The 15,085-nt window shown below is 41.4% G+C and overlaps 1 protein-coding gene across 9 annotated transcripts in view; it reads right to left on the bottom strand.

Moving 5' to 3' along the window:
- dachc (dachshund c) overlaps nt 1–4,731 on the bottom strand; it is a 662,558-nt gene extending 657,827 nt beyond the window's left edge. For 3 of the 9 annotated variants that reach the window (XM_070891743.1, XM_070891741.1, XM_070891747.1), the window contains exon 1: nt 3,618–4,729. In XM_070891743.1, coding sequence (XP_070747844.1) covers nt 3,618–4,207 — 590 coding nt within the window. In that variant the 5' untranslated portion in view covers nt 4,208–4,729. Of the gene's footprint in view, nt 1–3,617 lie in introns of all 9 variants that reach the window. The other 6 variants (XM_070891742.1, XM_070891745.1, XM_070891744.1 and 3 more) reach the window with 3 other exon arrangements.
- Nucleotides 4,732–15,085: the final 10,354 nt, after the last annotated feature.

The following is a 15,085-nucleotide window of genomic DNA, read 5'->3' as shown; positions in this document are numbered from 1 at the left end:
TTATACAGAGAATCCAAGTGAAAAGGTTAAGGATATTCTGAAAGTACCAGGACAGAAATTCAGCAGGGATATTCTTGGGCTTTCTTAAAATCTACTGTATACCTAAACAGTATAATTTGAGAATTGTTGCCAAAAATGAAAAAAAATGTTCTCAATGAAATATTTTAATAGAAAAATGTAGTGTTCAAGTCAAGAACTAATGTGTATGATGACCTGGGAAATCATTCTGCCAATGAGAGGAAATGTGTAAGTATATACAGTATACACATTGAACAGCAAAGTATAATTTCTGGACCCAATAGGCAATATACACTGTTACTACACCAGTAAAATACCATGTAATGCATTCCGTTTAAGCTCACATACATGTTCCAAAAATATAGATACTTTTGATTATATATTCAGCTATTCAAATAATGTGTGCAGAATACTGGACTTGAAAATTTTTATAACGTACTGTTATAGAACAAGATTAATTTTATTCTAGGGAATGTTCCACTTTATATGTTATAACCCTGGTGTTAAAAATTAACCCGATTAAAAACGGATTCTTGTATCCTAATAAGAACAGCCAATGAAATTGATAAGCAGATTGACTCCATGTATGGGTCCTTGTGTGCGACACTCTTTAAAAATCACAATGCCAGTCCACTACTCAAAGATTTAATGATCATTAAGATATAAAACTGCAGTCAGTGATAAATAAACCTTTTCATGCAAATTTACAGCAATAAGGAAAAAAATGATTAATATTTTCAGACTTGAATCAATCAGTTATGTATTTGCTAGCACCACACTGTCAATTTATGTCACATCCCATATTACTGCATTGACGAAAAGCTACAATAAAGTAATGCATGAGGCACTCATATGGTGTGTAAAGATACCCCTGTTCACTTGGTAAGCTATTTGACATTTTGTAGGTATTTACGCCCATCACTGGATCAAAAGAAATCACAAACTTACATATAGCAAAGAATAAATACTGTTGTCAACAGGAGGTGAGATAAAGTTAAGATTTTCAAATCAGCCAGCCATTGATCCACTGTATGAATTTATTTTAATAATTTTGCTGCATTAACTTTTGCTCATCTGGAGAGTAAATTGATTCTGTAACTCTTTATGCATCAACAAGCATTAAATGACAAAGGTGGCTAAGCAGGGTGCTGTATCCTTGTCTTTTGGTATAAGCTCTCTATGATATGATTGTTTTTAAAAACTGAGCAGTGTAACGTTCCTTTATTTTTCAAAAAGAGGAGTCTCATTTTAAAACTAGCAGAACCATACTGCAGTAGCTACAGAACATTGTGAAATTCTCAGTCAGAGAGGTTAATGATCATCTATTTGTCCTTACATATAACAAAAACTATGATAACTTTCAACAAGGGTGTCGTCAAGGAAACATATTTTAAAATAACTCTTTCATGAACTGAGATCATTCTTTTGAACACTGGACTACATTGTGCCAGAGAAGACACCAACACTTTTAATTCACTAATGGACCCTTCAGCTGAACATAACAGGCTACGGGATAGTAGCAAAAGATAGAAAAATATTATGCCCATCCCATATTACTGCATTAAGGAAAAGCTGTTATAAAGTAACGCATGAGGCATTCATGTGGTGTATAAAGATACCCCTGTTCACTTGGTTGTTTTGTAATAATATGAATTCAACTTATTATTACAAAAAGTCACTTACAAAAAAAAACACAGAACTGGTTCTATTACTTTAAATCAACAGAAACCTGATCAGGCAAAGAAAGAATTATCAATGTGGGTGTTGTGAATGTTTCCCTTACAACATGTGATACAGCCAGACTCTCTTTTAAATTGATATGGATCATTAAAGAGCACAGTACAATGTACATGTAAGAACGCAGTGATGTGCCATATATTCTAAAGCATAAAAAGATCAAAGTAAAGCTATTAATGGGTGGTGTAAAGGCGCATTGTTGGCAGCCATCTGGTACAGCTTGTTATTTTAGAACCCGTCGTGTAAGTGAGAATACAATCAATGGGTTTTTATTAGTTGAAACATTTATTCATGAAAACCTCACATTTCGTACTGGGGGTGGGGGGGCGGTGGGGGTGCAAGGGTTTTTGCCAATTGCATCTTATCTCCCTTTAGACTGATGTGGCTAATTATTACTCAAGGACTATGTAATGCACTGAAACCTTTTGTAAGTAAGATTAAACCTGACAAGGACTGAATTGAGATGACAGCAAAAGTAAAGACAACTCTTTATGAAAGATTTCAAAGTTTGTTACTGTAAAATACATCATGTGTGTGATTCTCGATTTCCTTGCAACAGGTAACTCGCATGAAAGTTAGTCTTGCCTGTTCTGAAGGGGAGGGGAAGGTTGCAGGGTCATATGCCCTCTCTCGGGAATAGTATGGAGCAGTCAATTGTTCTGAGATAGGTGTGTGAGAGAGACACTATAAATCGGCGTGCGTTTGTTTAAAGCTCTGTTCAGAGTAAAAGAGACACGGGTGCAGAAGTTGTCATCTGGGATTTACATTTTTGAAAACGTGATCAGGTTTAAAAAGAACATATTATTGGAAAACTTTCAGGGCAGCATACTGAACCTGTTCTTGCCCTACATACAACGGCACGGATTTAAGCACTTAATTTCACTCGTACTGGGGCATTATTTGTGTGCAAACGTTAATCCTTTAAAATCAGTTCGAAGTTCTCAGAAAACCCATTCAGGTGGATTCCATTTGAAAGTCGGTCACTCTTGGCTACAATATACCTCGTATCAGACCAAGGATGCTTAAACTGTTTGGTCGGACTGCCAATATCACCTCACTTTCGGGTCTCTGATAAGATCAGCAGGTGGTGTTGGAAAGGCGAGATCCGCAGCTAATGTACTCTCGCCTGGAGTAAATAACTCCCAGGAGCATGTTTTAAAATATATATATATATATTAGTAATTCTGCTTTAGTTTTCAGAACTGGTCAGTGTCGATGATGATGATTAGTCTAGAAACAAGAGGACACCGATAACGCTAGGATGGGTGACACCCCCTGCCTGTCTGCAGCACTCCGCACAGAAACACTGGGCTGAGTTTGGGAGAGTTTGCTCAGAGCAGTCGAACCTACCGGAGCTGCGGTTAAATGGCCGGGGAGAACTTTAGAAACTCACACCCTGAGAAATGGAGGTTGGGAGAGAAGGAGGGGGAGGGGGTGGGGGGTCCTATTCGAAATTGCCACGTAAACTTTAACCTTTGTGACTTGGGCGAAGTCGACACATAAAGCGGTTTCGTCTATAACTTGTCAGTTCCTCCTTGACTTTAAAAGTGTGCTCTCGCTTTCGATGAACGTGAATTCCATTACGAATAAAGTGCAAAAGTTTCGCTTTCAATGGGGAGGGGAGTGAAATTGACAGGGGAGGAGGTTGTGTGGAAGCAAGCAGGGGTGACTTGTAAGGAAAGATAGCTCCCCTTCGCTGATCGCCCTCCCATGTGCCTATCTCCCGTCTGGTCTGGTCGCTCAGTAGCCACCCTCTGTTCTCCCCTGTCCATGTCCATTCTTGCCCACCTCTGAGTGCCCATCGCCCCCCACCCCCCCGTCCCCGTTCCATGCCATGCCCGTCTCCCTGATGGGACTCTTACCTGGCGTTGGTGCAGTCATTGTAGAGAATCTCGAAGTCCTTCCTAGAGATGAGCTTGCAGCGGTTGACCCCGGGCTGGATGGCGCCCAGACCCCTCAGAATGCGGACCTGCTCCACATTGCAGACCACGGGTGTTATATCCAGCCGCTTCAACTTGGTGTAGACGGTGTGAAGCCCCCCGACCAGGTGCTTGAGGAAGAGGTCGAACGCCTGGGGCAGGCAGATGAGCTCGTGTCCGTCCACGGTGAACGACGCCACCTTGGCCCCTCGCAGCTCGACCATCTTGCACTCGTTGTTCTGCGGCGTGTTCTCTACCGGCGACGGCGTGGAGTAGACCGGCTTGGAGCTGCCGTCAGCCCGGAATAAAGTCTGTCCCGGTCCCGGACCCGTTCCTCCTCCTCCTCCTCCTGCTGCTGCTGCGGCTCCAGCAACTCCGGCCGCCGCCGCCACCGCCACCGAGGAGGCAGAAATGGACGAGATGGCAGGGGACGAGGAAGAAGAGGATGATGAAGAGGAGGAGGAGGATGCAGGGGTCGAAATCGGAGTCTGATTCACCGGGGCTGGTGGAATCAGGGCGACCGGGACGGCCATGGTCGCTGGTACATATAGAATTTGGAGAGGGGAAGGAAAAATCCACTCGACTATATTCTTTTTTTTAAGAAAGAAAAATCAACACACATGCATTAAACAAAATGTTCAAGGTGGGTTTGGTGGCTGCTCAAAGTTGTCCTTGGCTCTGCAGTCCCCCACTGGCTTGTTGAACTTATTATTGTTGTTATTTTTCGGAAGAGACGCGGAGAGAAGCAGAAGGACTGTCCGACAAACACACACATAACACACACATACACATAAACATCAAAAGGAGAAATGACTTGTCACACGGTATCCCGGGGGCGGAGCAATTAACTTTCCAGCCAGGAATAAATCAAATAGCGCCCTTTCCACTCGCATCCAGAGAGAGAGAGAGAAAGGCACGCCGATTCCTCTGCCCGAATAGCCAGGACAGCGAGCTACAAGAGAGACGGCACAAGTTTACAATAAATAGCTTCTCTGATCTAATAATTGCAATGTAATGGAAATAGAGAGAGAGAGAGAGAGATCAACTTTCAAACCAGCAGTGACTCAGGTAGTACAAATCCTCCGGCTCAACTGTGATCACAGCGCAATAGAGCGTAGCTCCAGATTATTGCACCGAAAGCTTACACCCCAATCAAACTGAAAACTAACTCCCCCCATCCACACACACACACACATTCCACAATAAATCAAAGCAGATCATTCCTCTAATCTCAATACGTTGTCAGTCTCTTTGCGAAAGATCTGGAGGAATCAGCAGATTAACTTCCCAGCTACGCTAGGTCGCCTCCACCCTGCCCCATCGGTGTTGTAAGGGGGGGGGGGGGGGTATATGTGGGAGGATACATATGGATATGAGAGATCCTACACACAGATCCTACACTTTTAAATCAGGAACCTATTAATCAGATAGAGTAGCCAATCAGTTCTACCAACACTTTCTTTCTAATAATGTGAGATATTAAAAAAAGAGGCAAAACATATCCGCTTAAATTTAATAATTCAAAATACATTTTAAAATTCGAAAATCTGCGATCAGACCCAGGGAATAAACAACACCCCCGCCCCGCCGCCCTCTCTCAGCGAAGTCTGTCATTTGATATGAAAACACAAAAGAAATACCAAAGTTATTAAAAACACACCAGGGCAGAACACACAGGTCAGCCCTTTTCCGCTAGTGGTCCTCCGCATGGAAATTATACCTTAGCCAAGGGATTTTGTAACGATTAACACACGCACGCACTCAAATTAAGCAAATAACTGCACAGGATCGATCCCCAAATGTGTAGATATTCTTCACAGGATAGGAATCAGATGGCAATAATGTAGTCAGCATCAGCACAATAGAATTAACACATCTTTTGCCTTGTGTAGCTTTGCTCTTTTAATCCTGCTGTGAACATTCTGGTCTAAAATAACATTTTAAGTATGCAATTAAATATTAAATATGCAAAAGCTGTTTTAAAATCCACCTTTCTGGCACCTCATTGACGTAGGTCAGGGGGAAGTTTGAGACAGAAATGAGCAAACTAAAGGCAAAATTGTTTACAGTGGAATCTGTTCTTTTCAGCACTTGTCATTTTATTTCTCAAATTAAAGATGCAGGTGACACTCAAAATGTCGTTTTTCAAAGTGCGGACGGAATCATCATTCCTACTGCAAAACAACCCCAAGTCAAATGAAATTTAATTTGCAGTTAAAATGGAAGATATTTACCCCCTCCCCCCATTTTAATTTAGCAAGCAAGGGTGGCCACAAATGACATTTAAACATAAAGAATTGCCAGCCTTTAAGTGCGGAAGCGGCAGATTGTGATGCAAAAAATAAATCAATAAGATCATTTAAAATTCAGAGGCTCGGAGACAACGGCTTCAATTTGTCCTTTTGTTATTGTCCTTTACAAATCCCGAGCTCTAATCACAGTTTATAATCTCCACGGGGGAGCGCGAAGAACGCCAGGTCTGCACAAACAGCTTTTTTATTGTGGGGAGGGGGAGTGAACATTCGTCTATGTTTGGACAAACTGCTGACTGAGTCAACAACTTGAGGTATTGGGAATACAGCAAGGGTTGGTTTGTGCGGCAGTCATTTAAAATAGTACAAAAAAAACTCTCAGAGAATTAGGCATTTATCTGATGTTATAGCATTGATCTGAGGGTTGGGGAAGAAAAGTTCCAGACATGTGTTTTTCAACAAGTCTCCCCTCTCACACACACAAACAAACGTTACTTTGTTTTATATACATATATATATATATATGTAGTGAAACTATAGATTCGATGCACAGGTCGAATTGTTTATATTTACCTAAAAAGCGGTTGTGTTTGTCCTTCGACACAGGGCTGTATATGTGAGATCAGGAGCTGTGAATAAACATGCATTAGCTCCCAATGCAGCTGACAGTCAAACTTGAAGTTCATTTAAATAGCGACCAGAAGGAACTCATGATTAATAGATGCAAGTGTCGAGCTGGTATTCCAAGCACGACCCACTGTAATTGTGTTTGCTTTTAATTGAAGCCAGGGCACTTCAAGAACTTGCATTTGAATTCATGTGGAAGGGATATATTAAAAAAACGTTTTGACCGCAGATATGTAGATGAACAGCGGCGTTGTTCTGACAAACAGGCAACATTTCGCGATCTGCAGAAATTTAAAAAAAAACGCCCACATCGGGCAAAATCTAACAAATAATAACACGGTTTTCTAGTTCAGCCACACATGTCAATGTTATCACATTGTCTTCCCAATTTGTGGAGTGGTGATTGTAAATTGTTTCAGATCAGAAAATAGGACAATCAAAGCTTAGCCATAGACAGCGGGGAATTATAAATACAAAGCATTGTGAGATAACGGACACATATATGTAGAAAAAAAATCGCAGACTTGGTTTAAGTTATCCTGCCGACACATACACACTTGTTTAGTACATCATTTTGCATCCTGGGGTCGCTATCTTGTGCTACTGTTATCGTCTCTCTCACACACACACAAACACATTGCCTTCTACTTTCACGAATAAGAAATTAGTCGCAAGTTCGGAGTTATTGGCCATTAGCGTGAAAATTACACTACACATGATTTGACTGTAATGTTTTAATACTGACTCTGCGATAGAAACTCGGGGGCGGGAGGTTTAGTCAGCAGTGGAAGTCAGTGGAAGTCTTATCACACCTGAAATGTTTGGTGAACACTCGTCCTTAGCTAGCCACTGACACCTACAGTATACTGGGTTACGTCTGAGTCGCTTGCTTACAAGGCACTGAACTGCCCGAAACTCGAATTCGCATTAGGCTATGCAAGTGACAAGCTCCTCCTAATGGAGGTTTTACTGCAGTTTTATTCCTGAAGCGGTAAGGACATTTTCACCAGCGAAACACATCTCTGTTCAACCTTCATCGCTTTTAGTCATGCTCTGCAAGAATTTCCTGTCAATAAATCATTTCCATTGTTAATTCATTAGTAAAATCACGAAAAAATGCGGTTATCTATTGACCATGTAAACAGATATTTTAATCCTCGTTTCTTTTAGATCAAAGGTACGTTCACGAACCATTGACTAGTACAACCTTGGCTTTTTGTTTATTAATAATCTTTGTAACCATTACAATTAGTATGTTATATTTGGTACATGACAGACAATAAACATTAACCAATCACAATGCGAGTAAATGTCTGTGTCTATTAAACGTAAAGAATTAAATAGGTAAATTGATCAATAATTTACGTGAATAGTACGAACTGCAAACATCAATATCCAAAATGTACGGCGAGAGTACTTTCAAAGTGTTTGCTGCTAAGGCATCATTTGCTTCGGAGGAAGTGAGTGTAACCGACAAGAGTAAAAGAACATGTTAATTTCCCATCACCAGCACTGTGGCAGATCAGCAAGCAAATAAATAAAAAGACACATTTTGCGAACAGGCCCATCGTGTCTCGACACGTCCCCGAAGGATCAGGTCGCTTCTTGTCAGTTTCATCAGCATGCACAACCTGCCTGGGCTGCAGAGATGTTAAGAAATCACCGCAACTCCCTGAACGGCCTAGGATTAATACCTTGCACAGGCTGCCAAAGAGCGGAAACGAGAAATTAAACGAAATACAAAATGTGTGTAATCTTTCCGTGCGGTTTTATGAAAGATTAAAACGCGAGATTTCTTTGATTTCCAACGCAGACATGACCCATGACTGTTTTGAGCTGTTGGCTCAGATGGCTGTTGCCTACTTGTGCTGCATCGATTTACAGACAATTTTCTGGTCAGTTTCAAAAACCAGCCATGTAGCTTCCTGGAAGCTGGTTGATCCAGAAGCGGCGTGGTAAATAAACAAACCGGACAGATTACTGTACCAAAACGAATAGAACTTTCCAAAAGAAACAATTTTAGGTTGAGAAAAAAAATCCCATTCATCAGTAAAGTCGGCGCATTTTGAGGTTTATTGCTGATTTAAAACAGGGACATTCAAGGATGGAAATGTGTCAATTTAAATTTGATCAACTGGAACACCTAGTAACGACTTCATATGAAAGATTTTTTTATAACGCGTTTCTAAAGATTTCTAAACATTGTAGTCAGCGAGAGATGCCGCGTTGTTTCCAGCCGATCTAGTTTTGAAAACCATAAATCAATACAATTTTAAGTGACATCGGATAAAAATGACCTGTGGGGGGAACACATTGCTGGTCTGTTTTTTCATTGGCCAAAACCACGCACTAAAGATCAAGGTCTGCCAATCTGAGTTATAAAGCTGTACATCAGAGTTCAGGCGAATTTAATGCTGACTCGTCCTTTGAGCATTATTGAGACAATGTGCATATGTACAGGGGCAATTGTGCAGGTGAAGTGAACACCGCGAAGGTGCAGTAATTAAAAAGTACCATTCACACACACACACAAACACATATATATGTATATATATATTAATAGAGAGGGGTTCTCTTTCACAGCTTTCAAACTCTCAGCCTAGTGTTTAGCAAAAGGAAACGAGACATTTACAGGCAACATCAAATGCATTAAAACAGTAAACAAACATGAGGGAGTTTATCGATTTTGCTTTCATTTTATCGTCTTGCAACAAAGCGACCTTTCCAGGGAATTATTCATACTAAACAGAGCTCTGCTGAATGTGAAATCACCTCTTAGCCTTTCGACATTACCTGCTCGATGTTCCAAACTCCCGACTTTAAGAGTTTGCATCGTTCGCCAGCTCGCATTCATTGGAAAAGTTTATCGCCTTTCAGTGATATTCTAGTCAGTAATTTGATTAATTTCTTTCAGTTCGAGCAATTTCACATTATATTATAGTGAAGTTTGTGTGTTGAAGAAAATTGCCCGTTATGTCTGCATTTTAAAACATTCCTGTTTATGAAAATACTCTTACAATTTGCCAGTGGCAAACTTTAAAACCCTTAACTCTTGTTATATTTTGCGGATTATAATCCATTGAAAAAGTTTTTTTTTAAATGAAAGATGTCTCCCGGATTTTTAATTTTTGTTAAATATTACTTTTCACAGTAAACGGTACGACACTAAGACTTTTAAACGAATATATAGCTTAAAGGTGTAATTTTATGAAAGTAATTGATCCTGGGTATTTTTGCGATCCGTTTGTTTTCTCAAGACGGGACTGAAACTAAATGATGAGATAAAAGCGACCTCTATAGGAGAAAGATAGTAACTGTTCCTTTTGCCCCATCATTAAAAATACATATTTGCACAATCATTGGGGTGCACAGAGAGCATTCGATTTTATTTGATCAAACTCCTATATGTTGCATTAGTAAAAATGTAAATAGAAAAATATGTTAAATAGATAAATGGATTTGGTTCTATCTATTATCTGAGATGTCTGCGCTCCCCCAATTCCTGCCTCTGGAGCATCCCCAATTTTAACCCCTTCACCATTGGCGGCTGCGCCTTCGGCACCCAAGGCCCGAAACTCTGGAATCCCTCCCTAAATCTCTTCGCCTCTCTTTCCGCCTTTAAGACGCTCCTTAAAAGCTATCTTTTTGACCAAACCTTTGGTCATCTGCCCTAATGTCTCCTTATGTGGCTCTGTGTCAAATTTTGTTTTAGAAGTCTATCATGAAACACCTTGGGATGTTTTACTACATTAAAGGCGCTATATAAATACAAGTTGTTGTTGTTGCTGCTGGTTAACAAGTGTCCTTTTGAGCTCATTTAGCTGAATCCTTTTTTAGTTTAGCGAGCTGTCCAGGCTTGGATTAAAGTGGGGGCACACAAGGCAAGTACATAGAAGTTATTTGTTTCATCTTGGCTCATCCAAGCAAAAAAGGCACCATACAGATCCCTCATCAGGTTATCTAACTGTATCCTGATTAAATACGGCACAGGGTCGACGGGCCAAATGGCCTCCTTCTGTGCTGTAACCATTCTATAATTTTATAGAAACATAGAAAATAGGTGCAGGAGTAGCCCATTCGACCCTTTGGGCCTGCACCACCATTCAATATGATCATGGCTGATCATGAAACTTCAGTACCCCATTCCTGCTTTCTCTCCATACTCCTTGATCTCTTTAGTTGTAAGGGCCACATCTAACTCCCTCCCCTAATGAACTGGCCTCAACAACTTTCTGTGGTAGGAAATTCCATAGGTTCACAACTCTCTGAATGAAGAAGTTTCTCCTCATCAGTCCTAAATGGCTTACCCCTTACCCTTAGACTGTGACCCCTGGTTCTGGACTTCTACAACATCAGGAACATTCTTCCAGCATCTAACCTGTCCAATCCCGTCAGAATTTTATATGTTTCTATGAGATCCCCTCTCATTCTTCTAAATTCCAGTGAATATAAGCCTAGTCGATGCAATCTTTCTTCATATGTCAGTCTGCCATCCCGGGAATCAGTCTGCTGAACCTTCGCTGCACTCCCTCAATAGCAAGAATGTCCGTCCTCCCTTCCTCAGATGAGGAGACCAAAACTGTACACAATATTCAAGGTGTGGCCTCACCAAGGCCCTGTACAACTGCAGCAAGACCTCCCTGCCCCTATACTCAAATCCTCTCACTATGAAGGCCAACATGCCATTGCCTTCTTCACCGCCTGCTGTACCTGCATGCCAACTTTCAATGACTGATGTACCATGACACCCAGATCTCATTGCACCTCCCCTTTTCCTAATCTGTCACCATTCAGATACTATTCTGCCTCCCTGTTTTTGCCACCAAAGTGGATAACCTCACATTTTTCCACATTATACTGCATTTGCCATGCATTTGCCCATTCACCTAACCTGTCTAAGTCACCCTGCAGCCTTTTAGCATCCTCCTCACAGCTCACACCACCACCCTGCTTAGTGTCATCTGCAAACTTGCAGATATTACACTCAATTCCCTCATCCAAATCATTAATGTATATTGTATATAACTGAGGTCGCAGCACTGAGCCCTGCGGCACCCCACTAGTCACTGCCTGCCATTTTGAAAAAGACCCGTTTATCCCGACTCTCTGCTTCCTGTCTGCCAACCAGTTCTCTATCCACGTCAGTACATTACCCCCAATAACATGTGCTTTAATTTTGCACACCAATCTCTTGTGTGGGACCTTGTCAAAAGCCTTTTGAAAGTCCAAATACACCACATCCACTGGTTCTCCCTTGTCCACTCTACCAGTTACATCTTCAAAAAACTCGAGAAGATTTGTCAAGCAGGATTTCCCTTTCATAAATCCATGCTGACTTGGACCAATCCTGTCACTGTTTTCCAAATGCGCTGCTTTTACATCTTTACTAATTGATTCCAACATTTTCCCCACTACCGATGTCAGGCTAACCGGTCTATAATTCCCTATTTTCTCTCTCCCTCCTTTTTTAAAAAGTGGGGTTACATTAGCTACCCTCCAATGCATAGGAACTGATCCAGAGTCGATAGAATGTTGGAAAATGACCATCAGTGCATCCACTATTTCTAGGGCCACTTCCTTAAATACTCTGGGATGCAGACTATCAGGCCCGGGGGATTTATCGGCCTTCAATCCCATCAATTTCCCTAACATAATTTCCTGACTAATAAGGATTTTCTTCAGTTCCTCCTTCTCACTAGACCCTCGGTCCCCTAGTATTTCTGGAAGGTTATTTGTGTCTTCCTTATTGAAGACAGAACCAAAGTATTTAGAAACATACAAACATAGAAAATAGGTGCAGGAGTAGGCCATTCGGCCCTTCAAGCCTGCACAACCATTCAATAAGATCATGGCTGATCATTCACCTCAGTACCCCTTTCCTGCTTTCTCTCCATACCCCTTGATCCCTTTAGCCGTAAGGGCCCTATCTAACTCCCTCTTGAATATATCCAATGAACTGGCATCAACAATTATCTGCGGTCGGGATTTCCACAGGTTAACAACTCTCTGAGTGAAGAAGTTTCTCCTCATCTCAGTCCTAAATGGCTTACCCCTTATCCTTAGACTGTGTCCCCTGGTTCTGGACTTCCCCAACATCGGGAACATTCTTCCTGCATCTAACCTGTCCAATCCTGTCAGAAGTTTATATGTTTCTTTGAGACCCCCTTTCATCTTTCTAAACTCCAGTGAATACAGGCCCAGTTGATCCAATCTCTCCTCATATGATTCCATCCCGGGAATCAGTCTTGTGAACCTTCGCTGCACTCCCTCAATAGCAAAAACATCCTTCCTCAGATTAGGAGACTAAAACTGAACACAATATTCCAAGTGAGGCCTCGCCAAGGCCCTGTACAAGTGCAGTAAGACCTCCCTGCTCCTATACTCGAAACCTCTAGCTATGAAGGCCAACATATCATTTTCCTTCTTCATCGCCTGCTGTACCTGCATGCCAACTTTCAATGACTGATGTAGCATGACACCCAGGTCTTGTTGCACCTCCACTTTTCCTAATTTGCCGCCATTCAGATAATATTCTGCCTTCGTGCTTTTGCCACCAAAGTGGATAACCTCACATTTATCCACATTATACTGCATCTGTCATGCATTTGCCCACTCACCTAACCTGTCCAGGTCCCCCTGCAGCCTTTTAGGGTCCTCCTCACAGCTCACACCACCACCCAGCTTAGTTTCATCTGCAAACTTGGAGATATTACATTCAATTCCCTCATCCAAATCATTAATGTATATTGTATATAACTGGGGTCGCAGCACTGAGCCCTGCGGCACCCCACTAGTCACTGCCTGCCATTCTGAAAAAGACCCGTTTATCCCGACTCTCTGCTTCCTGTCTGCCAACCAGTTCTCTATCCACGTCAGTACATTACCCCCAATACCATGTGCTTTAATTTTGCACACCAATCTCTTGTGTGGGACCTTGTCAAAAGCCTTTTGAAAGTCCAAATAAACCACATCCACTGGTTCTCCCTTGTCCACTCTACCAGTTACATCCTCAAAAAATTCGAGAAGATTTGTCAAGCAGGATTTCCCTTTCATAAATCCATGCTAACTTGGACCAATCCTGTCACTGCTTTCCAAATGTGCTGCTATTTCATCTTTAATAATTGATTCCAACATTTTCTCCACTACTGATGTCAGGCTAGCCAGTCTATAATTAGTTGTTTTCTCTCTCCCTCCTTTCTTAAAAAGTGATGTTACATTCGCTACCTATTTGTTCAATTGGTCTGCCATTTCTTTGTTCCCCATTATAAATTCACCTGATTCTGACTGCAAGGGACCTACATTTGTTTTCACTAATCTTTTTCTCTTCATATATCTATAGAAGCTTTTGCAGTCAGTTTTTATGTTCCCTGCAAGCTTACTCTCATACTCTATTTTCCCCCTCCTAATTAAACCCTTTGTTCTCCTCTACTGAATTCTAAATTTCTCCAAGTCCTCAGGTTTGCTGCTTTTTCTGGCCTCTTCCGTGGATTTAACACTATCCCTAATTTCCCTTGTTAGCCACAGTTGAGCCCAAGGTTTTCACAATCATTCGCCTATCCCAAAGAGCATTCTCAAAGGTTGATCACTCTGTGTGTAAAGAAACTTTCCCTTAAAATGTCCTCAATTTACCTGTCATCAATTTTAACCTATATCCCCTTGGTCTAGTATTCTAATGTACCTTGAAGTAGTGCTCTGGATTTACCCTATCTGCTGCCCCTATGCTAACTTACACCCATCACCCCTGTGCTCGCTGATTTACATTGGATCCTGGTCCGGTAATGACTCAATTTAAAAATTCTCATCCTTGTTTTCAAATCACTCTATGGCCTCACCCCTCCCTATTTCTGTAACCTCCTCCAGCCCTGCATCCCTCCAAGATCTCTGCATCCCTCCAATTCTGGCCTCTTGCGCATCCCTCATTTTCTTTGCTCCACCATTGCCGGCTGTGCCTTCAGCTGCCTAGGCCCTAAGCTCTGGAATTCCCTCCGTAAACCTCTCCGCCTCTCTATCTTTGTCAGTGCCTTTAAGACGCTCCTTAAAAGTTACCTACTTGTCCTAATATCTCCTTCTGTGGCTCGGTGTCAAATTTTGTTGGATTATCGCTCCCGTGAAGCACCTTGGGATGTTTTACTATGTTAAAGGTCCTATATAAATGAAAGTTGTTGTTGTTATCCATACCATTCAATATCATGTAAATTTATTTTCAAAACTAATGAGCCCCAGTTTCTCCAATGTTTCTTTTCATCGCATTCCTTTGATGTCAGGAATCTTTTATCTGCACTGCCTCCTTGGTTTGCATATTATCATACTCTCTTTTTGACCAACGTTGGGCACAGTAGTGGAGGTAGAGTCTGGGCAGGGCACCTTTCGATTTATACTCTACCAATCTGCTGAAATAACTAAGCATTCTATTCACTTTGTTAATTGATGATTTATAGTGAGTCACCATGTTAATTATGATAACTATTATAAGCCCCAGATCCCTTTCAACTGCACTGTTTGTTATTTCTACACCAAACTGTTTCTGTAACA

The sequence above is a fragment of the Pristiophorus japonicus genome, chromosome 10 (genome assembly GCF_044704955.1).
Source record: "Pristiophorus japonicus isolate sPriJap1 chromosome 10, sPriJap1.hap1, whole genome shotgun sequence".
Taxonomy (NCBI): Eukaryota; Metazoa; Chordata; class Chondrichthyes; family Pristiophoridae; genus Pristiophorus; species Pristiophorus japonicus.
Note: the sequence above shows the minus strand (reverse complement) of the source record. Positions and strands in the feature narration are given on the sequence as shown.